The 27325-nt window shown below is 63.5% G+C and overlaps 2 protein-coding genes across 4 annotated transcripts; one reads left to right on the top strand and one right to left on the bottom strand.

Annotated features, from left to right (window-relative positions):
* The first annotated feature begins 8657 nt into the window (after positions 1-8657).
* SMARCD2 (SWI/SNF related BAF chromatin remodeling complex subunit D2) lies at positions 8658-23120 on the top strand. 3 transcript variants are annotated; one of them, XM_082297145.1, is made up of 13 exons: positions 8658-8893; positions 15597-15784; positions 18042-18084; positions 18519-18641; positions 18970-19089; positions 19373-19468; positions 20223-20324; positions 20871-21032; positions 21174-21271; positions 21703-21838; positions 21931-22053; positions 22585-22686; positions 22780-23120. In XM_082297145.1, the coding sequence occupies exons 1-13, from the start codon at positions 8738-8740 to the stop codon at positions 22831-22833; spliced, it is 1503 nt and encodes a 500-aa protein (XP_082153271.1). In that variant the 5' UTR covers positions 8658-8737; the 3' UTR covers positions 22834-23120. The 3 variants fall into 3 exon arrangements, with proteins under 3 accessions (XP_082153271.1, XP_082153273.1, XP_082153272.1); XM_082297147.1 differs by having other exon boundaries at positions 20985-21032; XM_082297146.1 differs by having other exon boundaries at positions 15600-15784.
* Positions 23121-23305: 185 nt separating this feature from the next.
* On the bottom strand, positions 23306-27319 carry PSMC5 (proteasome 26S subunit, ATPase 5). Its single transcript, XM_082297148.1, has 12 exons — positions 27237-27319; positions 26739-26810; positions 26188-26257; positions 25799-25896; positions 25575-25631; positions 25274-25504; positions 25068-25194; positions 24798-24988; positions 24622-24720; positions 24416-24526; positions 24256-24342; positions 23306-24012 (listed from the first exon to the last, which is right to left on the bottom strand). Exons 1-12 carry the CDS (start codon positions 27273-27275, stop codon positions 23959-23961), a joined length of 1236 nt encoding a protein of 411 aa, XP_082153274.1. The 5' UTR covers positions 27276-27319; the 3' UTR covers positions 23306-23958.
* Positions 27320-27325: the final 6 nt, after the last annotated feature.

Genomic DNA, 27325 nt, shown 5'->3' on the forward strand with positions numbered 1-27325 from the left:
TCCCTGGAAAAGCGGGATTCGGCTGCGGGAAAAGCCAGCTTTTGCAGGCTGACAGCGCATGGAATCGCAGAGTGTGGAATGGTTTGGTTGGAAGGGTCCCTAAGGATCACCCAGGTCCATGGGCGGGGAACTTCCAGGGATCCAGGGAGATCCAGGCTGGTGGAGGGGGCTCAGATCCTTCAGAGACCCTTCCCGGAGCTGTGCTCAGCCCCGCTGGGGATTCCTGCAGCTCCATTCCCGTGGAGTGCTTTTCCCTGGTTACAAATCCTGGATCCCGATTCCTGCTGGATCCCGATTCCTGCTGGATCCCGAGCTCCCCATCCATCCCCTCCACGTGCTCCGTGGCAGTGCAGGATCCCTCCCTTTTCTCGCCGTAATTTCCAGACACAGCACTGAGACGTCCCAGGAAAATCCCAAATTCCCTGCAAACCAGCGGGAGGGGTCCCACACGGTCCAGCTGAGCCCATCCCGACGCTCCCCTGGGGCCGCCGTGTCCTGCCCTCGGATATTGTCCCACCCCCGGCTGTGCCGAGGGAAGCATCCCTGGATACTTCCCTGAGCCAAAATCCCCCTGGAGCCACTTCAGCGCTCTGGGAACAGAAACAAAGGATAAATCCAAGTTCTGAACCCTCTCAGTCCCTCCCTGCCCCGAGCGCAGCGACGAGGGATGAGGTGCCACCATCCAGGGTGACATCCCTGCGAAACCCAACCGCAGCTGAGCCAGGCACGAGCCACCAGCCCTGGCCACCCCTGCCCTGGGCCTTGGTCCCCAGCCTGGGCGACCACACCAAGATTTGAGGCTTCTAGGGGTTTTTGGCAGCCGCTTCGCTCGGGGCTTCCATGCCGAGGGGGAGGGGACAGCAGCGCTCCCGTGCAGGGACATTCCAGGGGTGACAGCGCTGGAGCCTGGAGCTGGGGAGACAATGCCATGGAAACACGGGAACGGGAGCAGCGGAGCAGCCCCGGGGGAGAGGTGGAGGGAGCAGAGAGGGGCAGAAGAACGGGGGAGATGCTCCAACCTTGGCCAGGCGGGAGGAGGAGGGAGGAAAACCGGGAGGAGAGGAAGCAGAGGAGATGGGAGGCGGAGGGACACGGGGCCACCGGCAGCTCCTGCGTGACCTCATGGCCGGGAAAGCCACCAGGGGCCGTCCCTTAAGGAGGTGACGTCCCCACGCTCATCTCCTGCAGAGCACTTCCCACCAGCCGGCAGCGTGCCCGGGGAAGGATGGATTGAGGTCCAGGAGGATCAGCCTTGTCCCTGCTGCGAGGACAATCACACCAGGCAGGCACATCCCATGGATTTGAAGTCTCCTGGTCCCCACCTTTCTCCTCATCCCGGGGATGTTCAACCTCGAGACCTTCCCGGCACCACTCCTGTAAATCCTGTGGGAACGAAGCGGCTCCCAAAGCATCCGGGCTCCGCAGGAAATCCCAACTCTTCCTTCAGATGTGCTGAACCTCCCCCTGCTGGAATCACCTCATTCCTCCCCCCGTTCCCTCCCTCCTTGCTCCTTATTCCTCTGGATGTTCAGCTCTCCCAGGGATGCACCTACCGGAATAAAAACACTTCCCAGTCTTCTGTTCGAGGAGCTGAACAGCACAAACTCTTTCTTCCCCCATCAGATCCTTTCTCCTTTCCCCTCATCCCTAAAAAGAGAAAATAAAGGGATTTATTCTCCTTTCCAAACACTGATCCTTCCGAGGTGGTTTTTTCTCCTCACCTGCACCAAAATTGCTCCCACAGGTGTTTGACGGCTCGGAGAAGCAACAATTCCATCATTTAGGCATTGAAGGACTTCAAATCCCTCAATTATCCCCAATTCCGAGTGGATTGAAGGAGCCAGGGAGCAGCACCTCCATAACAATCAACACAAAAGCAGCTTCCAAGTGTCTCTTTCATGTGGTTTCATCCATGATCGTGGCAGGGACATAAATTCCCGAATTTATTTCCTCTAATCCAGGCAGGCAGCAATTGATGGGTTTTTAGGAGGGTGAAAACGGCCGTGGGATGTTCCAATGTTTATGGGCCACTAAATTTGATTTATAGGGAATTATCAGCGCTGCCACTGGGAAGGGTCCAGGGAGTTTAATATGATTTGCATTGATGGGATTAACATCAATTAACAGCTGCCAGGTTTGTGGAGCGCAGCCCAGGCCTGATTCCCACTGGATCCAACCCCTGATTCCCACTGGATCCAACCCCTGATTCCCACCTGCTCCAGCTGCTGATTCCCACTGGATCCAATCCCTGATTCCCACTGGATCCAACCCCTGATTCCCATCGGCTCCAGCCTCTGATTCCCATCGGCTCCAGCCTCTGATTCCCACTGGATCCAACCCCTGATTCCCATCGGCTCCAGCTCCTGATTCCCACTGGATCCCACCCCTGATTCCCACCGGCTCCAGCCCTGGCAGGTAAAGGGGATTTTGCTCTGCAGCTGTCTGACCTCAAACCCCACAAATCCTGAGGGGTTTCGTTGTTTTTTCCGGCCCCAGCCCCAGAAATCGCAGCTCTGCCCGTGCTCCCCGCACTGAAGGGGCCGTAATTCCAGGGAAGGGCCCGGGATGGGCGCGGATTCCATGGGGTGGGGCAGGAGCAGTCTCGGGATGTGCCCGCTCCGCTCCCAGCCCGGAGGAAGGGGCAGGAGGGACTCGGCGGCTCCCGATGCCCGCGGTGCTCAGTGCCCTCTGGTGCCCGAACTGACGGAGGGGCTGAGCCCGGGATGCGTCTCCTCGGTGGTTTTGGGAAGAGGGAGGAAGTTCTTCCATTGGGATCAACCCCCTCAGCGTGATCCTGAACCCCCCGAAGGGATAAAACCCCACAAAAGTTGGGTTTAATGCTCCAAACCCCGGGAGCGCTGGGCACGAGGGGTCCCGCGTGGCTTGGGGTGACTCCCGGTGACAGTCGGGGCGTGGGAGGAAGCAGCGGGGCTGGAATTGATACCAGGGATGCGCCAGGAGACGCAGCTTCCCTGGCAGGGTGGGTGCAGCTTCCCGGTACGGGGGATCCAGGATTTGGGGCAGGAGATTTCAGGTTCTGCTGCTGCTGCTTTTCCTTTCAAAACCTCCTGGCTCGGCTGGAAAATCCATCCCAGTTCTGCTCCAGGGCACCAAACGTCACCCGGCCTTTGTCCCCTGACCCAGGGGATGGAGGGGACAGGGAGGGGCTGTGCCCAGGGAACGCAGCCCATCCCGAGCCCAGCACACACGGATGGAGCTTGGGAGGCTCCCGGTGCCAAGGACAGCCCTGTGGGGAGAGGACGAACACAAAGGGGTTCAGGAGAGGAATTCCCAACGTCCCTTTGGCTCTTCCTGACAGGAAAACCTTCCCTGCCCAGGGGAATCATTTCAAACCGGAGCTCTCAGGGTGATAACGCAAAGTTTTATCACGTGCCTGATGCGAGAGCCATGTCCCAGCTTGGACCAGCTGCAGCTGGGATAGGCTGGGATAGACTGGGATAGACTGGGATAGGCAAAGGCTCGTGGCTGGATGGAGATTGTGCAGCAGCCAGGCTGGGGATGGATGAAAAGCAGGGAATTCCCTCGTTCTCCCAGATGAGGAGCACACCTGCCCAGGGGACGGCAGTGATGTGCTCTGAGTTTGGAATCTGCTCCACCCCACCGGGAGCATGGAATGGGTTGGGCTGGGAGAGCTTAAATCCCACCCAGTGCCAGCCCTGCCCTGGCAGGGACACTTCCCACTGCCCCAGGCTGCTCCCAGCCCCAATGTCCAGCCTGGCCTGGGCACTGCCAGGGATCCAGGGGCAGCCCCAGCTGCTCTGGGCACCCTGTGCCAGGGCCTGCCCACCCTCCCAGGGAACAATTCCTTCCCAGTATCCCATCCAGCCCCGCCCTCTGGCACTGGGATCCATTCCCTGTGTCCTGTCCCTCCATCCCCTGTCCCCAGTCCCTCTCCAGGTTTCAGCTCAAGCTGTGGAGCCCTGAAATGTCAATGGGCACCACAAAGCCACTTGTCCCACTGGGAGGGGACATCATCCCTGGAGGTGTCACCCCTCCCGAAGGAAAATCCAGGGCTTTGTCCGTGGATTCACGGAACTGTCCTGGAAGCACCGGGGTGATGGGTGGCCAAGATCTCAGTGTGGAATGTCTCTCCCACCCAAACTTCTCCACTGCTCAAGGACCCAGAGCCATCCCCAGCCCATTATCCCCCAAAACCTACTTCTAGTGCTTTCCTGGGAGCCATGGGATCCTGGGAAGGGGCTTAACTCATGGAGCGGCATCCAAGGCGTGCATCCATCCCGCTGCTCCAAGAAATAAAACCTGACATGGAATCTGCAAGGCCCAGGCTGTGCTGGTGGCTCCGTGTGGCTCCCTCAATCCTCCCTGTGGAGCACAGCTTGGTCTGGAATCTCTGCAGCTGCCCGGGCTCCGGGCCTTTCCTCGGCAGGATCAAACAATCCTGATCCTGCTGCTTTCCTCCTCCACCACCTGGGAGAGTTTTCCAGCCCTAGGAGGGTTTTTGTGGAATATCCCCAAGTGGCCACGGGCATGGATTTGGAATGACCTCAAAAAGGGAGATTTAAATGAAAATGATGCCCAGGATGCTCCCGGTTTCCCATCCAGAGGGGAAGATTGCCTGGTCCCTGCAGACAGCCAGGAACAAGCACCGACAGGGAAGCACTGAGCCTCACCTGTGCTGATTAACAGGGTCTGGTTAATTGATTTCAATCACAGAGCAGGCAGCAGAGTAAGCGCCACAGAAAGGATCCTTTAATCAGCAGCCTCGGGGTTTGCCCTGAGCTGGCACCTGCTGGGACGCTGGAAACGTTCCCCATCTCCAGAGGAATTCCAGCAAAGCCGTTCATTGCTGGCGTCTGCACATCCTGGGAAACGCCCCGGGAGGAGGAGAGTGGCACCAGCACCCGAGGAAGGGGAGAGGATGGAGCCGGGAGCTGCAGGGAGGGAAAACGGGAAGGAGGCTTTTCCCAAAGTGCCTGATGCCCCCTGGAAGGGCAGTGGGGCACGGAGGTGCCGCGGGCCACACAGCAGCTGCAAATCCTGCTGAGGACCTGGGAGACTCCCAGAGGGGTTTTCCTGCCGGGAAAATGGAGCTGTGGCTCTTCGGGAATTTTTGCCCCAGGCACGGGAATCTCCTGTTGCAGCAGCACTTTGGGATGGAGCTTCTCCCAGTCCAGCAGGGAGGGGGAAAACTCAGGAGAGGGGGAAAGAAGCAACGTCCTGAAGGTCGCTCAGCAGAGAGGGATGGGAGGAGGCCCCGGGGTGTCCCCAAGCCCTGGGACTCTCCATGGGCTCAGGGAAAACAGCAATGACAACAGCGCTGGAAAGGCAACAAAACCCTAATCCGAATCACAATCACTGCCTGGTTTTCCTGGAATCCCATCCCTTCTGCATCCCAGGATGGCTGGGACCTGCCTGGAAAGAAATCAGGCTCAGCTCCAGCCTTGTCCAGTTTATTTTGCTTTGGAAGCGCTGCTTCCATTTCAGGAAAAGCAAAAATTCTACAAGGAGAGGCTTCCCTGGTTCAGGGCTTTTTCCTACCTAGGAGTGGGAAAAGGAGCTCTGGATCCTGGAGAATGGTTTTCCTGTGGGGAAGGAAAGCAGCACCCAGCACAGCCCTCTCTGAAGGAAGCAGGAAAATCATCTCAGTGAGCGAAGAGCAGAGCCCTGTGTGTCCCCCAGGGAACAAACTCTTGTCCCCACGGAGCCACCAGGAATGAGACTGGGACAAACCCCACTGAGGACGTGAGCCCCGTGAGGGAAAGGAGCCTTTTCCAAGCTTGAATCCGCAGGAATTCTGCTCAGGGGAAGGTCCTCGGTGACACCCACGGTGTGAGGAGGCTCAGCTGCCACCGCAGCTGGGCTTTGCCTGGGGTGCTGTGGTGAAGCCACCGGAGGGGAACGTCATCGTCCCTTTTCCTGCCCATCCCGATGCCTTCATTGGACAGACAGGGACTATACAGGACACAGACTGCCCCAAAATCCTGGAAACCTCCCCAGAACCATGGGAAAATCTGCTGGGATGAGAGACAGCAGCTACACCTGCAGTGAGGGTGTGATGCCAGCCCGGGGATGGACTCAGCAGCTGAGGAATTCCCGGATACGGAGTGGGCCCTGAGCATCTCTGAGTGTCCAGAAATTCCAGTCTTTCCCTGGATTTCACTGAGGGTTACCAGCGGCTCAAATCGCCTCGGGACGGGTTTTTGCTGCCTTTATTGAGGTGTCAGCGCTTCCGAAGGGTTTCAGTGATGGTTCCAGCCCGCTGTGGGAGCGCCCAGGTGCGGCTGCAGAGCCGGAGGGTTTGCAAACACACCCCTAAACCCTCATTCCATGCGGGCCCGGAGCGTTCCCCGCCAGGACTGAGGAATTTAAGGGGAATTTGGGGGATTTCGGGGCTTTCGCGCCATCCCGAGCGCGGAGCGCGGCCCTGCAGCGCCCCCTGGCGGCCGCGCCGCGGGACAGCCGCGACCCCCGGGGCTAACGGGACAGCCGGGGCTACCAGGGCTAATGGGACAGCCGGGGCTAACGGGACAGCTGGGGCTAACGGGGCTAACGGCGCTAACGGGGCCAACGGGACAGCCGGGGCTAACGGGACAGCCGGGGCTAGCGGGGCTAACGGGACAGCCGGGGCTAACGGGACAGCCGGGGCTAGCGGGGCTAACGGGACAGCCGGGGCTAACGGGGCTAACGGGACAGCCGGGGCTAACGGGACAGCCGGGGCTAACGGGACAGCTGGGGCTAACGGCGCTAACGGGGCCAACGGGACAGCCGGGGCTAACGGGACAGCCGGGGCTAGCGGGGCTAACGGGACAGCCGGGCCTAACGGGACAGCCGGGCCTAACGGGGCTAACGGGACAGTCGGGGCTAACGGGGCCAACGGGACAGCCGGGGCTAACGGGGCCAACGGGGCTACCAGGGCTAACAGGACAGCCGGGGCTAACGGGGCTACCAGGGCTAACGGGACAGCCGGGGCTAACGGGGCCAACGGGACCCCCGAGAGCCTCGGGACCCCTGAGAGCCCCGCGATCACCGAGACTCCAGGGTCCCCCGGATCCTCGCCACCCCCAGGACCACTGAGACCTCTGGGAATCCCGGGATTCCCAGGACTACCGGGACCCCCGAGACTCCCGCAGCCGCCCCCACCCGTGTCTGTGACCCACACCCGAGGGTGCCCATCCCCCCGTGCCCCACACCCGCACACGCGTGTGTGCAAACACTTGAGGTGTGAACACACGAGCCCTCACCCCAGCAGGTGTGCAAACACCCCCGCACACCCGAGGCACTCGCACGTGTCAGTGCACACGCACACGCCTCCGCACAGGGGCACACCTGCACACACACAGCCACAGAGCCCTATGAACACACACCGTGCACACACGCACACACACCCCGCACACACACACCCCGCACACACGCACACCCCGCACACACACCCCGCACACACACACCCGCACACACCCGCACACACACACACCCGCACACGCACACACACCCGCACACACACACACACCCCGCACACACACACCCCGCACACACACACACACACCCGCACACACACACCCCGCACACACGCACACACACCCGCACACACACACACACCCCGCACACACACACACCCCGCACACACGCACACACACCCGCACACACACACACCCGCACACACACACACACCCGCACACACACACACACCCCCCGCACACACACACACCCGCACACACGCACACACACCCGCACACACACACACACCCCGCACACACACACACCCCGCACACACGCACACACACCCGCACACACACACACCCGCACACACACACACACCCGCACACACACACACACCCCCCGCACACACACACACCCGCACACACACACACCCGCACACCCGCACACACACACACCCACACACACACACACACCCACACACACACACACACCCGCACACCCGCACACACCGTGCAAACACACACCGTGCACACAGCCACGCACGCACGCACACACCCCCGTGCACACGCACACCCGCACAGGTGTCCACACACCCGCGTTCACGTGCACGCCCTTGCACACGCACCTGCACGTTACCGACGTCACCTACATCACACGTTGACGTCACCCACGCTACGTCACACGCGCGCGCGGGGGGCGGAGCCTCTGCCGGGCTGGGCGGAGCTCCCGGGTGTGCGGGGGGCGGGGCCTGAGGAAGGGCGGACCGGGAGGGCGGGGCTGTACCGGGGCGGGGCTGTACCGGGGCGGGGCTGTACCGGGGCGGGGCCCTTCGGGGGCGGGGCTGTACCGGAACGGGGCCCTTCGGGGGGCGGGGCTGTACCGGGGGCGGGGCTGTACCGGGGGCGGGGCTGTACCGGGGGCGGGGCTGTGCCCGGGGCGGGGCCCTTCGGGGGGCGGGGCTGTACCGGGGGCGGGGCTGTACCCGGGGCGGGGCCCTTCGGGGGGCGGGGCTGTACCGGGGGCGGGGCTGTGTCCCGGGGCGGGGCTGTGTCCCGGGGCGGGGCTGTGTCCCGGGGCGGGGCTGTGTCCCGGGGCGGGGCTGTGTCCCGGGGCGGGGCTGTGTCCCGGGGCGGGGCTGTGTCCCGGGGCGGGGCTGTGTCCCGGGGCGGGGCTGTGTCCCGGGGCGGGGCTGTGTCCCGGGGCGGGGCCTGAGGCGGCGCGCGCGGAGCCGTTCCCGTTCCTGTTCCCGGCGCCGCCGCCGCCGCTCGGAGCCGCTGCCGGGGCCTCTCCGCCCCGTCCCGTCCGCTGCGGCCCTGCCATGGCCGGGCGCGGCGCCTTCCCGCTCAGCCCGCTGCCCCCCGCCGCCGCCCCGCCGGCCCCGGGGCCCGGCACCGCCCTGCTGCGCGGCCCCAGCCCCGCGCCCGCCGCCGCCCCGGGCTACCGCGCCATGGGCCCGGCCGCCGCGCAGTACCAGGTGAGGCGCCCCGGGGCGGCGGGAGGGGCCCGGAGAGCACCCAGGGTCCCGGGCCGGGGTTGGGGGACCGGCGGGGCCTTCCCGGGGCAGCGCGGCCGGGCCTGGCCGGCATCGCCCGGAGCGGGCCCGGGACCCCCGGCCGGCCCCCCGATGGGGCCGTTCTGCTGCCCTTTTTACTCGGGACACCTGCCTCTTCCCCTGCTCTCACTTTGCACCCTCAAAGCCCGGTAAAAGTTCGGCCGGGCCCGTCCCCTCCCGCAGCGGCTGAGCCGAGCCCGGGCCTGGGCCGGGGCCGCTCCGGTGGGGCCGAGAGCCCGATCCGCCTCCGCAGCCACCCCGTCCTTCCCATCCCATCCTATCCCGTCCTTCCCATCCCCCGGCACAGACCCGCCTGGAACACGTTTGCGTCCTTGGCAAAGGCGGAGGTAACGCGTGGTGTGCAGGTGTGGGCTCGGTGTATCCTCGGAGTATTCTCGGTGTATCCTCCGCAAGAACAAGGGCTTGCTTAGTGGTGGGAGAGGGGAGCAGGCACTCGGTAATGTTGGGGAAAGTAAATCAAAACAACGAGCAGCCCTCAAAAAGCACAAGAAATCGCTCGTTTTTCAGCCTGGTGTCTTTTACAAGTAAATTCAGGAAGTAAGAGCTGTGTTTACAAGGGCCTGGAGGGGCAGGACACAGGGAATGGATCCCAGTGCCAGAGGGCAGGGATGAATGGGATACGGGGAAGGAATTGTTCCCTGGGAGGGTGGGCAGGCCCTGGCACAGGGTGCCCAGAGCAGCTGGGGCTGCCCCTGGATCCCTGGCAGTGTCCCAGGCCAGGCTGGACATTGGGGCTGGGAGCAGCCTGGGACAGTGGGAGGTGTCCCTGCCAGGGCAGGGGTGGCACTGGAGGGGCTTTGAGGTCCCTCCCAACCCAACCCATTCCAGGATTCTGTGAGATTCCAGCAGTGAGAAGTACATCCTGACACGTGTTCCTGCTCCCGCTTGCACACCCGGCTTCTCAGTTCGCTCCCAAGCTCGTGCTGATTATTTTGGGAATGAGTTTTCGGGTGTAAAGCTCAGTTTTCCAGGCAGGCTGGAAATGGAGGAGCCCAGTTGTGCAACACCTTCTCCTGGGCCGCCTCCTCCGGAGCTGTGCCTGATTTGCATGATTTAAAACTCAGGAAATAAACCAAGCTCAGGGAGGTTCTGGCTCCTTAACACAGGAGAAGGAAACAACTTCCTCCTGCAGCCTTAAAAACGGCAGAAAATGCTGTTGGAAGCTGAGCTGGCCGAGCGTGAGGCGCCGGTAACTCGAGGCGGGGGCACTGCCTGACCTTGCATGTGCAGGGTGCAAAATCCAGCTGGGAAGCTGGAGCCAGCCGGGTAAACAGGCTGGCAGATGCTGCTTGCCCGCTGCTGGGGTGGCAGCAGGTGTCGGGAGCAGGGGGTGATGTCCCCGCCGTGATGTCCCCGCCGTGATGTCCCCCCGGGATCCAGCGGGATCCAGCCCCGGGGCTGGCGCTGAGCAGCCTCTCCCTGAGCCTGGGAAAGGAGAGCATCCAGAGGGTCTGCCCTTTGTTTTGCAATTCCCAGGCTGGGGAAAACAGCCCCTCCCATCGCTGCCATCCCCCCGGGGCTTGCTTCTGTCCCAGTTTAAGGAAGAGCTGCGTTGTTTGGGCACCAGGAGACACAAGGGGCCCTGGCCAGGCTAACGAGGGCTTAGGGGCTCTAATCTCGGGATTATTAAACATATGCTCGTCCTTTGGACATCCTCGTGTGCCTGCTGGGGATCTCCTGGCAGCCCCGGCAGGGAATCCGAGGGCATCACTCCCTCTGGGGGCAGCTGATGTTTCCAGAGCAGCCAGGGGCCGGTGCCGTGCCTGGAGCAGGAAGGAGAGGCCTTTTCCCAGGAGCAGGAGGATCAGGCTGTGTGTGGGGGGTGTGGGCACATCCCCCACCCTGATCCCTGTCCCTGGAGCAGCAGGGATTACAGGCTGAGCCCCAGCATCCAGGTTGTGCTGTTCCATGGAAGGTCAGCCAGAAGGAGCCTTCCTGTTTTTTCAGGTGGTTGTTCCAGGTTTAGGAGAGTTTTTCCCGAGTTTTGGGGTTGGCACTGTGGCCTGGAGCAGCGTGGATCCGTGTAGGATGAGGCCTTGGAATGCAGCACTCAGGCCCTGCAGTTACCCCCAGCCGATGCTTCCCTGGTGCAGAATTAGGTCCCCATTAAAGGGGTTTTACTGGCACATGTTGGGAAGACAGAGCCTGGATTCCCTGGGACAGGAGGCTGCTGCAGTCCCAGAACTGCCAAGCCTGGAAGCAGCTCGGTGATCCCGTCCCTGGGCAGATGGCAGTGGGAAGGAAAGTCGTGCTTCATGGAGAAATCCACGGGGGCAGCGGGACGGAGGAACCGAGGAAGTGTGGAATGTTGTGCCAGGTGAAACTGGGGAGGCCTGGACATGTTGGAGAGGGTGCAGTGCAGGGGAAATCCACCCCTTTGGGGGCAGGGAGAGCAGGGCTGCTGCTCATGGAGCGCTTAGGATGGGCTTGGAGGGGGCCAGGGGACAACAGCCAGGGCTGGAGCTGCTCCAGAAAGCTGCTTGTGCTGGATAACCCCACCCTTCCCGAGGGAGAGGCTTTCCAGGGCAGGTTTCATCAGAGCCCGAGCCTGGAGCTGCTTCCAGCGCTGATCCAAAGCAGATGGACACTGTCCCTTGGAGCAGGGGGAGGAGGGCAGCGGCAGAGCCCAGGCACGCTCTGCTCTGCTGCTCCTGGGGACGTGACAGTGGAGGGGGAGCAGCAGCACCTCCAGGGCTTTGCTCCCTCTGCTTCCACAGGGCCTTCCCGGGAGCCCCCGGGGCCGTTCCCGGAGAGTTTGGCGCTGCAGGAACACCACGGGCAGGGTTTGTGCCAGGCCCAGCTCTGCTCCTCCCCAGAGCCTCCTGCAGCTCCCAGGAGGAGCCAACCCTTTGTTCCTTGTTCCTGCTGCTGCCCCTGTGGGATCTGAATCCCTGAGACCTCTCCTTTCCCTGCCCTGGGAGGTGCAGGGCTTGGGCTGTGGGGCTGTGGACAGGCAGGTTTGTCCAGCCCACACAGCTCTGCTGCTGCTGGAGGCATTCCAGGACGTGTCCTGGCTCTGCTGGGGGCTGTGCCTGCGCTGTGCCCTTCTCCCGTTGATTTACCACTTCCTCCTGTCCGGTTTTCAGCTGAGATCTGCCTCCTGGAGCTCCTCGTGTCTCACACACTGAGGTTTTCCGAGCGTGGGGGATTTGGGAGCTTGCAGGGAGCTGCAGCAGAGTTTGCAGCAGCATCTCGATCCCAGCAGCACCTCCCAGCTCGAGGTCTGTGCCAGCAGCAGCCCAGGCTCTCCCTGGCACCCTCCCAAGAGGGATTTGCTCACAGATAAGGAGGAACAAAGGGGAAAAATCACCCATTTGGGGTGTGCTGGGGGTTCAGTTGATCCCAGTCCATGCAAAGCCCTGGGCATCCGAGCTCTCCTTGAGCCCAGCCCAGTGTGGAGCTTGAACAGGGGTGGTTTCCATATCCCCATGGGAAGTGCTGCTGCCCGGGCACGAGGGGAGGATCTCGCAGAAGAGCTCCTGGTGCTGGGCCAGGCTCTGCTCCCAGAGCCCCGGGCGAGGATGGATGTGGGCTCTGGCTCCCTGGTTCCCTGTCGGTGTGCACGGAGCTGGATCCTGGGGTGACTGTGGGGAGGAGCCTTCCCCCTGGCTGGGGAGGTGCAGGGAAGAGCCAGGATCCTGGAAGAGGCTCTGGAGCTGTTTGCACAATTCCTGCTTTGCCTCAAGTTCTCTCTCCAGCCCAGCTTCTTCCTGCAGATCCATCCTGAGATTTATTGCTTCTCCTTTCTGTGACCAGCCCCCGACTTCTGGGCTGCGCTTCCTCAAGAAGGGGCCTTTGGCAGGCTCGGAGGCTCCTGCCATGCCAGCAAACATCCCTCGGGAATCCTTCCAGCCTGCCGCTGGATTCAGCCGGGGCCGGTTCCGAGCAGAGCTGCCCCGGGGCCCGTGGCCTGCACGGTGACCTGGGATGAACCCCCAGCGCAGCCCCATCCCTCGGCCGGCCCTGGCAGGGACAGACACGAGCTGTTTGCTGTCCTGCTTCCAGAGGCTCCGCAGGGAAGGCTGGCCGGGATCCAGGCTGTTCCTCGCGCTGAGCTTGCAGGGTTTGCCCTTTGTCCGCCCCTCTGAGGGGAGGGGACGGGGCGGCCCCGGGGGTGGCATGGGGACAGGGGGTGCTGGGCAGGAACGAGCTCCTGCTTGGAGCTGGTTTAATCAAATTTCCTGAGTTTAAGCCCTCTGCATCCTGGGAATTGCCAGGCTTTCCGAAAGGGGCTGGGGACAGCCTTCACCCCGCGCTCTGGTGCTGCTGCCTGGCTTGGCTGCAGGTTTTAAGCTGGGCTTGTGTCAGAAGGGTCTGAGAGCCTTTGGGGGCAAGTCTGGTTGAGCCAAGAGGTTTCTCTGTTGCAAATGTGAAAATCCTGAGGGTAAAGTGAGGGGAAAAATCCATGTGGAGCGTTCTGCTGTCCCCTTACTGCTCATCCGGGCGATCCAGCGCGGGTCCCTGTGGGCTGGAAGTCGCTGCCCGGGCAGCTGAGCTGTGCCTGATGGTTCTCAGATGCTTTGGGAGGTGATGGGGACGTTAAGATGAGACAAATCCGTGTGTCCTTGTGCTGAACCTCTCCCTGCCCATGGAATTGTCCCAGTGGAGCCCTGGAAGGAGCAGCTGCACACGCCAGAGACCTGCCCCAAGGACGTGGAGCTGTCAAAGACTCCCGGAAGCCTCCAAACCTCTCATTTCAGGGGTAGATCCAAAACGTGCTCCACGGAGTGGCAGAAGGAGGGAGGAGAGGCCTCAGGTCTGCCCTGGCTGAAGGACAGGAGCTGGACACGGCTGGGTCAGCTCCAGGCAAGCTCCTGACAGCATTCCCAGGACAGGGAATGTCTCTGTAGCCGTGGGACCTCCCTGGCCCTCCAGGCACTGAAAACTACACGGGGCAGGGTTTCCCGGTGGCTCCAGGGAATGCAGGCTCTGCTTCCAGCCTGGCCTCTGCACTGAGCTGCTCCTGAGGCCCAGGAATTCCAAATCAAAAGTTTCCCAGCTCCTTCTGGGGATTTCTGTGCTCTCCAGAAGCCCTGGCAGGTGTCAGCACAGGTTTGGGTCACACAGGGGTTACCCAGCTGTGCCGGAGCTGATCCTTCTCCTCTGGGATCTCCCCCTGGCACGGGCACCAGGGGCAGCTCAGACCCTTGGCTCCGTGTTTAGCAGCTTCTCACAGAGGTGAGGGTGGTTTTAGGGTTTTTGAGGCTGCAGCACCATCAAACCAACCCCTGCTGCAGCTCTGGGCTGTGGAAGAACAGTATTTACTGTGTTTGTCCTGTTACACAGGGTGTGGGTCCTCCCGGCCCTGCCACAACGGATTTCTCGATAAACCCACAGAAACTGGGTCCTGGCCTTGTGGTTTTGGCACAGAAAGGTGCTGCTGGCCCTGCTCGCCCTCACTGCTGCTGCCAGAGTCACGAGGCCTTGCGCAAAGGGGGCTGAGCGGAAGGAGAGGAACATCTGGGAGCTGGGAGGAGGAAAAAGGAGCCTCCTGCCCTGGGGCAAGGGCAGCTCAGAGCCCGGGCTCTGGGGCTGCTGCTGCAGAGGCTCTGGAGCGAGTGTGGGGTTGTGTTTGTTGTGTAACGGGCTCAGCCTGCGCCTGGCGGGCTTTGAGCTTCCTCGAGCAGCGCTAATCCTGGGGCCTTGCTGTGCCCTGCTCCCGGCTGGAACACAGCGCTCCTCTGGGATCTCCCTCTGGCACGGGCACCTGGGGCAGCTCAGACCCTTGGGTTCGTGTTTAGCAGCTGCTCACGGAGGTGGGGGTGGTTTTTAGGGTTTTTGAGGCTGCAGGACCATCAAACCAACCCCTGCTGCAGCTCTGGGCTGTGGAGGACAGGCTGGCTGCACCCCGTGTTCCCAACCCTGCTGCATCCCGGGTTTACTCCCAGGTGAATCCCTGTGTGCAGGGAGTGAGCTGTTCCCTTGGCTGCCTGCCCTGCCGGGCTGTGGGGATGTCCTGGCACGTCAGGGGCCCGGGGCAGGGCAGAAATGCTGCTCTGCTGGCTCGGTGGCTCTCGAAACCTCCCACCTTGGCAGGGGGAGCCGAAGATCAAAGGATCCCGGGAAGCTGCTGGAGGAGGAGGAGGAGCGGGGGCTGGTGGGGGCTGGGACCGGCTGTCCCCAGTGGGGACAACCCAGTGGCACCCGAGGCACCAGTGGGTGCTGCTGGTCAGCGCTCCGGGGGTGCAGAGGGGCTGCCAGGGCTGGGACCCCTCGGGGTTGTGCCGTGGCTCCCGAATTCCCGGTGTGTGTCCCTGGAGGGGAAGGACAGGAGCTGGCTGCTCCATCCCTCCCTTCCTTCCTGCCTGTGGGAGGAGCTGGGATTGCCCCGCTCCCCCTCCGGTGCTGCTTTCCAGAGGGGAACCCGCGAGCTGCCCGGTGTGGGGACGTTGCTGGCAGTGTCCTCTTGCAGCTGTGGGGTGGTGGCACGGGGCCACCAGCGGGGCTTGGCCTCCACTGCTGCCAGGCCGGGCTTCCCTGCGCCCCATGGCTTCTCCTCTGTCTGCTGTCATTCCCTGCCCCAGGATTCACCCTCGGCTGGGTGGCACCTGGTGGGTGGCACCGTGTCAGGGCCCTGTTTAACCCCCGTGTCCCTGTTTTCCAGCAGCGCCCCGGGATGCCCCCCGGGAGCAGGATGCCCATGGCCGGGCTGCAGGTGGGACCCCCGGGAGCCCCCCCCTACGGAGCAGCGACCCCGCTGAGGCCCGGCCTGCCCCAGGCCATGATGGATCCCTTCAGGAAGCGCCTGCTGACCCCTCAGGCACAGCCACCCATGGCCACCCCCAGGAGAGGGTAAGGGCTGGGATGTCCCCTCCAGGGGGGATTCCCTTGGGATGGGGGGAGTCCTGCATGTCATAAAATCATGGAGTGGTTGGGGTGCAAGGAGCTTAAACCCATCCAGTGCCACCCCACCGTGGGCAGGGCACCTTCCACCAGCCCAGGGTGCTCCAAGCCCTGTCCTTGAACGTTCCCAGGGCTGCCACGCTCATCTGTGCTGATGGGAGGCGGCGTCCCTGCTTCCCAACGAATCCAGGGTGTTTCAGCTCATGTTCTCCATCCAGGAGCTGCTTTGTTCGAGCCAGGCACAAGAATTCAGTCCCAACAGGATTTTCTGCTGGGAAAATCCCCCAGAGCACAGGAGAGCCCTGTTCTGGGAATATCCATATAACTGTAAATAATATCTAATGTAAGTGTAGGGGTAAACAAGCTCTCAGTGCAGGTACAGAGCTGTAAAAACATGGATGTGATTCCATCCGGGACAGGGATCCCAGGGCCGTGTCCAGTCAGCATTTGACTCTCTTTAAGACCCCAGAGCCTCTCCAGGTCCCCACTCGAGTGTGTCACAAGTGTCCCACCGTGCAGAGTGCCACAGCTCCTGTCCTGCTGCAGGGGGGACCAGCAGGGCTTTCCTCCAGCCCGGCACCTGTGGGGCTCAGGAATGTTTCGGGATGGGGGCAGAGATCCCTCAGTCTGCAGCTTCCCCTCGCTCTGATGTCCACACCAGGAGCCAAAGAGCCTCGTGGTGTCCCCAGCAGCAGCTCCTGGGGGTCTTCCTCGTGCTCCCAGGGGTCCCTGGTGGCTCTGGCGGGCACAGATGTGGCTGGAAGGGCGGGATGGGGCTGGTGGGTTTTAGGGAAGGGCGGGATGGGGCTGGTGGGTTTTAAGGAAGGGCGGGATGGGGCTGGTGGGTTTTAGGGAAGGGCGAGATGGGGCTGGTGGGTTTTAGGGATGCCTCCTGGAGCTGCAGGCAGGGCAGGGCTCTCTGTTTGGGCTCTGCCAGGAGCTCCTCACGAGTTCACAGCCCTGCTGATCACTCCCCATGAGGGTTTCCTGACTCCGGGAGTCTCCAGGCAGGATCCCTTGGTGCTCATGGATGCTCAGCTCCCTTTCCCTTCCCTGGAGCTCCAGTGCTCCCTCCCGGAGCATCCCGGCAGCTGCACAGCCGGAGCCAGCTGGGATCAGGGAGCAGCCTGGCAGCCACAGGGACATCAGAGCCACCCTGGGCTGGGCACTGGGATCTGGGATCAGCCAGGCTCAGCTGGCTGGCATTCCCTGCTCCCAGCCAGCAGATCAGGGGAGCTGCCAGCTGCTCTGGGGTATCCAGACCTTGCAGGCAGGAGGGGTCGGATGGGGCAGGAATTGCTCCAGAGAGGGACTCTGAGCTGTCCTTGAGAGTCCTTCTGGAGCATCCAGTGCTCCCTGGATCCCTCCTGTGTGTCCCTGGACCCCTCCTGTGTGTCCCTGGACCCCTCCTGTGCCACCCTGGATCCCTCCTGTGTGATCCTGGACCCCTCCTGTGTGACCCAGGACCCCTCCTGTGTGTCCCTGGACCCCTCCTGTGTGATCCTGCTGCTCCACGTGCAGCTGGAGAGCTGGGACTCCCCAGTTCCCTGGCCCCATGGTGCTCCTGGCCCCGTGTCCCGTGCAGGGAAGCAGGAGCAGGGCATTCCCTGCTGTGCCCAGGCTCTGCAGGAGCTCGGCGGGCGCTGGGATGGGCTCGGGATGGTGGGAATCTGCACTGGGCAGGATCGGGCCCAGCTGAGCTGGGTTTTCCCAGGATTTCAGCCCCACCACAGCAGGGTTTGGTTTGAGCTGGGTTTAAGGGAGTTCCTGGCAGTGGCTTTGGTTGGCAGCACTGGGAGAATGGGATGGCTGCTTCCAGAGGGGAAATTTGGGAATTCTGTCCTGCAGGCCCTGGCTTTGCCTTGTATCACTTCCCCTTGCTCCAGGATTTCCTGGATTTCCTTCCCTGGTGTTGGGCTCTAACGTCTAACACCTTCCCCCTGGAATATCCTGGGCTGGAAGGGACCCCGGGATCAGCCAGTCCCAGCCTGGCCCTGCACAGACCCCCCAACAACCCCACCCTGGGCATCCCTGGCAGCGCTGTCCCAGCGCTCCTGCAGCTCTGGCAGCCTCGGGGCCGGGACCATTCCCTGGGGAGCCTGGGCAGTGCCCAGCACCCTCTGGGGAAGAGCCTTTCCCAGTACCCATCCCCCCACGGGCAGGAGCGGCTGTCCCGTGGGAGCTGTGACTGTTCCCTGTTTCCCAGGGTGAAGAGGAGGAAGATGGCTGACAAGGTGCTGCCACAGAGGGTGAGTGTCCCCTCATGCCAGGGTGGGGGGGATCTCCCCGAGTTCCCTTGTGCCCGCTGGGAATTTCTGCTCAATCCCAAAGCACCCTGGGATGTTTCTGTCTCTCCCTTGGTGTTGCAGGGGAGGGTTGGGGTGGGTTAAGTTGGACTCTGAGCAAGCGAGGAGCAGGAATGGGGTGGGGTGGAGATCTCAGGAGGTCCCTCCGAGTCCTCCTTGGGATTCCAGGGTTCCATTCCATGCTGGGACACCAGGAATGCTGCTGGGAACAGCGACAGGCTCCACACTGGTTTGGGCAGAGCTTTGCCGGGCTCCAGGCTGGGTTTAAAATAAGAGCTGGGTGCTGGACTGGTCACCTGGTGTCCCCCTGGCTGCTGGGGCTGTGGGGGGGATCCAGCCCATCCCAGCACACCGGGATTGACCATTCCTGTGTCCAGATCCGGGAGCTGGTCCCAGAATCCCAGGCCTACATGGACCTCCTGGCCTTCGAGCGCAAGCTGGACCAAACCATTGCTCGGAAGAGGATGGAGATCCAGGAGGCCATCAAGAAACCCCTGACGGTGAGTGGGGGGCTGGGAATCGTGGATTCATGGAATCACGGGATCCTTAAGGTTGGAAAAACCCTGTAAGGTCATCAAGTCCAACCGTGACACTAAGCCATGGCCCCAGGTGGGATATCCAGGAGTTTCCTGGATGCTTCCAGCGCTGGGGGATTCCAGCTCTGCCCAGGGCAGCCCATTCCAATGTTTCACAGCCCTTCCCGGGGATGAATTTTCCCTGATATCCCATCTAAACGTGCCCTGAGGCCATTCCTCTCACCCTGACCCGGCAGTGGGTGCTGCAGTGGCCCTCACTCCGCTCCTGCCTTGCTCTGTTCCCATTCCACAGCAAAAGCGGAAGCTCCGGATTTACATCTCCAACACCTTCACCCCGGCCAAGGAGGAAGGAGAGGGCGGGGAGCGCGTGGCCTCCTGGGAGCTCCGTGTGGAGGGGAAGCTGCTGGAGGATGTGAGGACCAGCAGGGATGGAGGGATGGGGCAGGAGCTCTGGTCCATGGGGATCCCGGACGGATGGAGGGTGGTGAAGGGAGGAGCTCTGCTCCGTGAGAATGATCCAGGAGGGATGGAGTGATGGTGGGAGGAGGAGCTGGTCCATCAGGACCATCCAGGAGGGATGAGGAGGTGCTGGGAGCTCTGGTGCTGTGCTGAGAGCTCAGCTGGGGCGGCCCCTGCTCCACTCCGGGGTCTGGGGCTGGATTTGGGATCCGGCTTCTCTGCTGCCCTGTCTGCAGCCCAGCAAACAGAAGAGGAAGTTCTCCTCCTTCTTCAAGAGCCTCGTGATCGAGCTGGACAAGGAGCTCTACGGGCCGGACAATCACCTGGTGGAGGTGAGGTGGGCAGGGTCCCGCTGGGAAATGGGGACGTGGCCCTGCTGCTCCCTCGGGATGCTCAGCCCCAGCCCAGGGCCTGCCCTGCTGGGTTTTTGGGGCTAGGGGTGGTGGGGGCTGGGCTCTCCAGCTTCCCCAGCCCAAGTTTAGGGATGCATTTTCTCCCCTGGCACAGCTCAGCTCAGCGGGGCTGGAGCTGTGGGGTGCGAGGGGCAGGGACGCGGCTCCAGAGGCGGCTCCCCCCAGCCTGGCGCAGATCCCACAGGGGCTCGTCCCGGTGCCATGTGGCAAGAAGGATTTGCCCTCTGCCTGCCCCTGAGCTGGAGGGTCCCTGGGGGGGTTAAGCAGTGCCTTGGAGAGGGATCAGAGCTTTGCTGGGTGCTCCCAGCTCGTGCTTTTGCCCCAGGAGATGCTGTGGAGAGGCTGAATCCCATTCCAGGGGGGATTGGGAGCAGCTCTGATGCCCCTTCCCTGCAGGGTTGATGGGAAGCTGTGGGAGCCCTGGACACCAGGGCTGGAGCTGCCCCAGTCCATCCCAGTGCTGCTCCATCCTGGTGCTGGAGCACATCCTGGGCTGGGCTGGGCTGGGCTGGGAGGGCTCTGAGCTGACCCCACTGGGATCAGGGGGTGCCCCAGGCTGTGGGGCTGTGCCAGAGGCTGCCCAGAGCCCCAGCCCAGCTCTGCTGGCACAGCCCCCGCTGGCAGGTGGCCGCCATGGCCTTGGCCCGAGCAGTGTCCCCGTTGTCCCTCGCAGTGGCACCGGATGCCCACGACCCAGGAGACCGACGGCTTCCAGGTGAAGCGTCCCGGGGATGTCAATGTGAAGTGCACCCTGCTGCTCATGCTGGACCACCAGGTACGGCCTGGGGCCACCTGGGGGCAGCCAGGGGTGGGGATGGGCTGGGCCAGGGCCTTGGATGAGGGATTGGGGGTGCAGGGAGTGAAAGGAGCAGGGGGAGCTCTGGGCAGGGACCCGCAGTGACACCGGGGCTGTGGGGGACGCTGCAGAGGGCCAGACAGACACAGACACTCCCCCTGCTTTGGGCTTCAGGAGGAATTTCTCCATGGAAAGAGAGTTAAAAACTGGGACAGGGCCTCGGATGAGGGTGGGGGGATGCAGGGATTGGAAGGAGCACGGGGAGCTCTGGGCATGGGCACAGGGGCTGTGTGGGTCACTCCGAGCGCCTCTTCCTCAGGCTGCAGGAGGAGTTTCTCCATGGAAAGGGGGCTAAAATCTGGGACAGGCTGCCCAGGGAGGGCTGGGGTCCCCATCCCTTCTGTCCCAGGACCCACGGGGTTCCCGGTGCTCCGGGCTGGCTGTCGGGGTGGGGGTGGGGCAGAGGCTGGGCTCTGCTCTGGCAGCCCTGGCCGGCTCCGCGGCTGAGCCCGCCTGTCCCCGCAGCCCCCCCAGTACAAGCTGGACCCGCGGCTGGCGCGGCTGCTGGGCGTGCACACCCAGACCAGGGCCAGCATCATGCAGGCCCTGTGGCTCTACATCAAACACAACAAACTGCAGGACAGCCACGAGAAGGAGTTCATCAACTGCAACCGCTACTTCCGCCAGGTACCAGCGCGTTCCCGCCTCCCACAGCCCCTCCAAGCTCTGCTTGTGCCCCTTCCCCGGGCTCTGGCTTGCAGCACCAGCTTGGGGATGCCCCACCTGGTGCACAGGTGAGGTTGCCAGAGGCTCTGCTCTGCCCCCCAGATCTTCAACTGTGTCCGAATGCGCTTCTCCGAGATCCCCATGAAGCTGGCGGGGCTCCTGCAGCACCCGGACCCCATCATCATCAACCACACCATCAGGTGGGGGCACGGCGTGGGCACTGCCCCTGGGGGCTCTGCGGGGTGGGCACTGGGCTGGGCACTGCCCCTGGGGGCTCTGCGGGGTGGGCACTGGGCTGGGCAGTGTCTCCACAACTGGGGGTGCCCCATAGGGTGGGCAGTGGGCTTGGGCAGTGTCCCCAGGACTGGGGGTGCCCCGTGGGTGGGCACTGGGCTGGGCAGTGTCCTGGGGTGCCCCGTGGGTGGGCACTGGGCTGGGCAGTGTCCCCGGGACTTGGGGGGCCTCCATGGGCTGGGCGGGCAGGAGGCTTTGAGGAGCCTGAAGGACCAGCACAAGTCACCTGGGAGGGGGAAGAACCACCAAATCTGGGGCTTCTTGGGGCCCTGTGTTGCTGTCAGGGCTCCATCCGGCCTCAGCAGCTCAGCAGGTGCCCCCAACCCCGTTCCCTCAGTGTGGACCCCAACGACCAGAAGAAGACGGCCTGCTACGACATCGACGTGGAGGTGGACGATCCCCTCAAAGCCCAGATGAGCAATTTCCTGGCCTCCACCACCAACCAGCAGGAAATCGCCTCCCTGGATGCCAAGGTGGGAGGGGACAGCGGCAGGGGACAGCCCTGCGGGCTGGGGTGGCCGTGTCCTGTGGGGACACAGCTCCTCTGACCCCATCACCTCCCCAGATCCACGAGACCATTGAGTCCATCAACCAGCTGAAGACACAGAGGGATTTCATGCTGAGCTTTAGCAACAACCCCCAGGATTTCATCCAGGAATGGATCAAATCCCAGAGGAGGGACCTCAAGGTAAAGGGGAGCAATTGCGAGGGAGGTTTGGGTTGGATATTGAGAAAAATTTCTTCATGGAAGGGGTGTCCAGCCCTGGCACAGCTGCCCAGGGCAGGGGTGGAGTCCCCATCCCTGGAGGGGATCAAAGCCATGGATGTGGCACTTGGGGACAGGGGCAGGGGTGAACATGGTGGTGGTGTTGGAGTAAGGCTTGAAGGTCTTTTCCAACCCTAAGAATTCCATGATTCTGAAGCCCTGGGGCTGGGCAGAGTGAGGGGCTGGGAGGGCTCTGGGTCCATCTTGGAGCTCAGAGAGGGCTCTGGGTCCATGCTGGGGCTCAGGGAGGTGTTTGGATTCCTCATGGGGCTGAGGGAGGGGTCTGGGTCCATGCCGGAGCCCAGGGAGGGGCTGGCAGGGGTCTGGGTCTGTCCCTGGAGCTCAGAGAGGGGCCTGGGTCCATCGTGGAGTCCTGGGAGGGGCTGGGTCTGTCCCTGGAGCCCAGGGAGGGGCTGGATCCGCCGTGGAGCTCATTCCCGGTGCTCCTGTCAGATCATCACGGACGTGATCGGGAACCCCGAGGAGGAGCGGCGGGCCGAGTTCTACCAACAGCCCTGGGCGCAGGAGGCCGTGGGCAGGCACATCTTTGCCAAGGTGAGCGGGGGGCTGGGCACGGCGCTGGGCCGGCAGTGACCCCTCCGTGGGCCAGCGTCCCCCGTGCCCCCCTGACGGCCGCGCTGTCCCCAGGTCCAGCAGCGCCGGCAGGAACTGGAACAAGTGCTCGGGATCCGCCTCACCTAAGGCGGGGGGCCCGGGGCCGCCCCCGCGCCGCTGCCCGAGCCGCACGGTACCGACTGGAAGCCTCAGCACTTGCATAGACCCGACGTGCCTGGAGGGGGGTGGGAGCCCCCCGGCCCCCTGGACCCCCGGGCCGAGCACAGCGGGGTCCCCGCTCCCCCCGCAGCGCCTCCTCCGCTTTGCATCGCGCCCCTCCCCGCGCAGCCCCCGCGGGATTCCCGCTCCTCTGGCGCTCCCAAAAATCCTCCGGGAGCCGGGAAGCGCTGCCCGTGCCCGGGGGAGGAGCTGCCAGCCCCACGCCGAGCCCAGCAGGCCCCGCCCTGCCCTCTCAACCAAAGTTCGTCATTCCAAACGCCAGCTCCCCCGACGTTTTGCACTATTTTTGTGAACAGGTTTTATATAAAAAAAACAAAAACAAACGAAAAACAAAAAAAAAAAAAAGAAAAAGGCAGCGTTTTGTACAGAGGGTTTGTATTTGATGAGCTAATTAATATATATTGATTGAGTTCCTCTTCCTGCACTAGGCTCTGCAGGGGCTCGAGGGGGCTCCCAGGGCTGCTCTGGGCACACAGAACCGGGGATTGGGGTTCAGTTTGTGACAATCACTTTATTCCTTCCCCCCCTCCCGCTGTTTGACGTAATTCCATCATGAACCACTTGTCTGGACGAGGTCTGGGGGGCAGAGGGGGTGGCTGTGCCCCAGGAGCCTGCGGGCAGTGGGGGCACCAGGAACTGGAGATACTGGGGAGGAGGGAGGGGACCACAGGCACGGTGCCACCACAGGCACGGTGCCACCAGTGCCACCAGTGCCACCAGTGCCACTGCCGCTCAAGTGCCTTGGCCCCCCTGCAGGCTCCCGAGGTGGGGGGGCGTTTACAGATTCCCAGGGTCGGGCTCAGGGGTGCCTGCTCTGCCTCTTGTGTAACCAGTTTTTGTCTATTTTGGATCTTTTCTAATAAAAGCAGTTAGCAGCAGCTCTGTGGGGTGTGTGCTGTGTCCTGCAGCTCTGGGGGGGGTGCAGTGTCCTGCAGCCTCCACCCCGTCCCCAATCAGTCCCCAGTCAGCGCCCAGGCCTGGCCACAGCAGCTCTTTATTGACGGCACAGCGGGAGCAGCCCCGGCCTCACCGTTACTTCCAGAGCTTCTTGATGGACATGTTCTTCTCACTGTCCTTCTGCATCACCTGGGGGAGGGGACAGGGCCGGGTCCAACATTGAGCACCCAAACTGGGTGTTAATTACCCCAAAAACGCCTCCAAGGCCACGTTTTAGCCCTGCACAGCGAGGGCTCAGCAGCCCCTCCCCTGTCACTCACATGGTGACAACCCCCTCGTCTGTCCCCCTGCAGCTCCCAGCTCCTGGCAAACACTGCCCAGGACACTTTGTGCCCCCGTCATCCCCAGTGCCACCGAGCCCCTGGCACCCACCTTGGCCACGGCCATCTCGAAGTCCTCCTGTGTGACGTGCACCCTCCTCTCCCTCAGCGCGTACATCCCGGCCTCTGTGCACACACCCTGAGGGGACGGCACAGGGACGTCAGCCATGCCCCCCGTGCCAGCCCCGCTGTCCCCAGGCTCCCCAGCTCACCTTCACCTCAGCCCCCGAGGCCCCCGGCATCAGCTCCGCGATTTTCCGCAGGTTGATGCCCCGGGTCAGGTTCATCTTCCGGGAGTGGATCTTGAGGATGTCCAGGCGGGCCTGGAGCAGGGCACAGGGAGGGTTGGAGCCCCAGAATGGCTCCCAGGGATGGGGGGGGACAGCAGGGACAGGGCCAGCTGGGGTGGCTCTGGTACCTCCTCGTTGGGAGGGGGGAACTCGATTTTCCTGTCGATGCGGCCGGGGCGCAGCAGGGCTGAATCCAGGATGTCGATCCTGTTGGTGGCCATGATCACCTGCCCGGGAGGCACAGCTGTCAGCACCCCAGGCACCGTGGGGCTGCCAGGGCCCCAGGCAGGGCTGGCCCCTCTACCTTGATGTTCTTGGTGGCCTCGAAGCCGTCGAGCTGGTTGAGGAGCTCGAGCATGGTGCGCTGCACCTCGCTGTCGCCGCCCGAGCCGCCCTCCAGGCGGGACGAGCCAATGGAGTCGATCTCGTCCATGAAGATGATGGAGGGCGCGTGCTCCCGGGCCATCACGAACAGCTCCCGCACCATGCGGGCCCCTGGGGGCCACGGGGCTCAGCCTGGCCCCGGGGCCACCCAGCCCCGAGGTGCCCCAGAGCCACCCCCCGCCCCCGTTACCTTCCCCGATGAACTTCTGCACGAGCTCGGAGCCGGACACGCGGATGAAGGTGCAGTCGGTGTGATGGGCCACGGCCCTGGCCAGCAGCGTCTTCCCCGTGCCGGGGGGGCCGTAGAGCAGCACCCCCTGCAACAGCCCCGTAGCACCTCAGAGCCTGGCTGGGGGCGCAGGGACAGCCCAGGGACCCCCCCAGGGCAGTACTTGCCTTGGGCTGGGCGATGCCCAGCGCCTCAAAGAGCTCCGGGTGCTTCACGGGCAGCTCGATGACCTCCTTGATCTCCTTGATCTGCTTGTCCAGGCCCCCGATCATCTCGTAGGTGGAGTCCGGGACCTTCTCCACCATCATGAGGGACACGAGCGGGTCCACCTTGTTGGGCAGGATCTTGTGCAGGGTGTAGCTGTCGTTGCGCAGGGCCACGCGGCAGTTGGGGGTCACCTGTGGGGACACGCGGGGGGCTGGGTGTCCCTGCCAGCCCTGGGCACCCCCCGCAGCCCCGGGCACTCACGTCATTGATGTCGATGTTCTTGTCCACGTCCACCACGAACTTCCCCTCTGGGTGCACCTGCAAAGGAGCAAACACCCCTGGGAGTGGTTTCCCTGGGGGTTCCCTGCCGAGGGACACCCACAGGGCCTGGCAGCAGCCCCAGGCCCAGCAGAGCTGGCCCATCCCCCTGGGGACGCTGGGAGGTCCCACAGCCCTGGCACCCTCAGGGCAGCTCGGCCTCGTACCTTGACCAGCACCTTCTTCTTGTCCATGGCTCTCACCACCTCTCCCACGTAGGATCCCTGCTCCTGCAGCAGCTGCAGCTCCTCCCGCAGCAACCGCACTGGGGACGGCAACGGGACAGCTCAGCACGGGCCCCAGGGGATGGAGCACCCCAAAGCCCAGCTCAGAGCCCCCCAAAGCCCAGCTCAGAGTCCCCAGCTCAGAGCCCCCCAAAGCCCAGCTCAAAGACCCCAGCTCAGAGCCCCCCAAAGCCCAGCTCAGAGCCCCCCAAAGCCCAGCTCAGAGGCCCCCAAAGCCCAGCCCAGAGCCCCCAGCCCAGCCCAGAGCCCCCAGCCCAGCCCAGAGCCCCCAGCCCATGCCCCAGGTGAGCAGAGGCGGCTCCAGGCCCTACCCTTGGCGTTGAGCTCGTTCCTCTGCGCCTGCAGCCGCCGCAGGTTCTGGCTCTTCTCGTTCACGATGAGCTGGAGGGAAAAGGCTTTGCTGAGGGGGCTGTGCTGGGCTCACCCACACCCAGCACCACGGCTTTTAGCACAGAACCACGGAGTGCTTTGGGTTGGAAGGGACCTTAAAGCTCATCCCAACCCAGCCCTGCCCTGGCAGGGACACCTCCCACTGCCCCAGGCTGCTCCCAGCCCCAATGTCCAGCCTGGCCTTAGGCACTGCCAGGGATCCAGGGGCAGCCCCAGCTGCTCTGGGCACCCTGTGCCAGGGCCTGCCCACCCTCCCAGGGAACAATTCCTTCCCAATCTCCCATCCAGCCCTGCCCTCTGGCACTGGGACAGGGACCTGGCCGGGGACAGCCCCTCAGGCAGGGCAGCAGCGCTCCCAGCTCCGAGCACAGCCCCAGCTCCTGCCCGCCGACACCCCTGGGACAGCTCAGGGACAGGGCCGCGCCCCGCGGGCTGTGAGTGCCGTGCCTCGGTGCCGTGCAGCGCAGCTCACCTGCAGCTCCTCGATCTTGGACAGGTAATACTGCCGGAGCCCCGAGCCGCCCTTGCCATCGTCCATCTCCATCTGCAACAACGCAGCTCAGCACCCCCCACAGAGCCCCAACTCGCCCATCATCAGCCCCGACCCTCCCATCCTCTGTCCCCAGGCCCCAATTCCCCGCCCCGGGTCCCCAGGGGCCCCTTCCCCCCCCTCACTCCCTTCCCGACGCCCCCAAGCCCAGTCCTGGGTCCCCCCTTTTCATCCCTCCCAGCAGCGCCCACAGCAGCTCCCGGTCCCGATCCTGATCCCGACCCCGATCCCGGCCCGCCCCTCAGGCCCCGCCGCCCTCCCGGGGCCGCCGAGGCGAGACCCGCCGAGTCACGGCGCTGCCAGACCCCGAGCAGCCCCGGCCGCAGCAGAGCCGGGGCAGCACGGAGCGCTCCGATCCCTGCCCGAGCCCCGCCGGTTCAGCCCCAGCGCGGCCCCAGCGCGGTCCTGGCCCGTCCGCACCTGCTCGGGCCCATCCAGCGCCATCTTCTCCGCCGGCATCGGGCCCCAACAAAGATGGCGGCCGCCGCCTTCCGCTGCCCGGCCCCTGC

Source organism: Coloeus monedula (assembly GCF_965178545.1).
Source record: "Coloeus monedula genome assembly, chromosome: 26".
Classification (NCBI taxonomy): domain Eukaryota; kingdom Metazoa; phylum Chordata; class Aves; order Passeriformes; family Corvidae; genus Coloeus; species Coloeus monedula.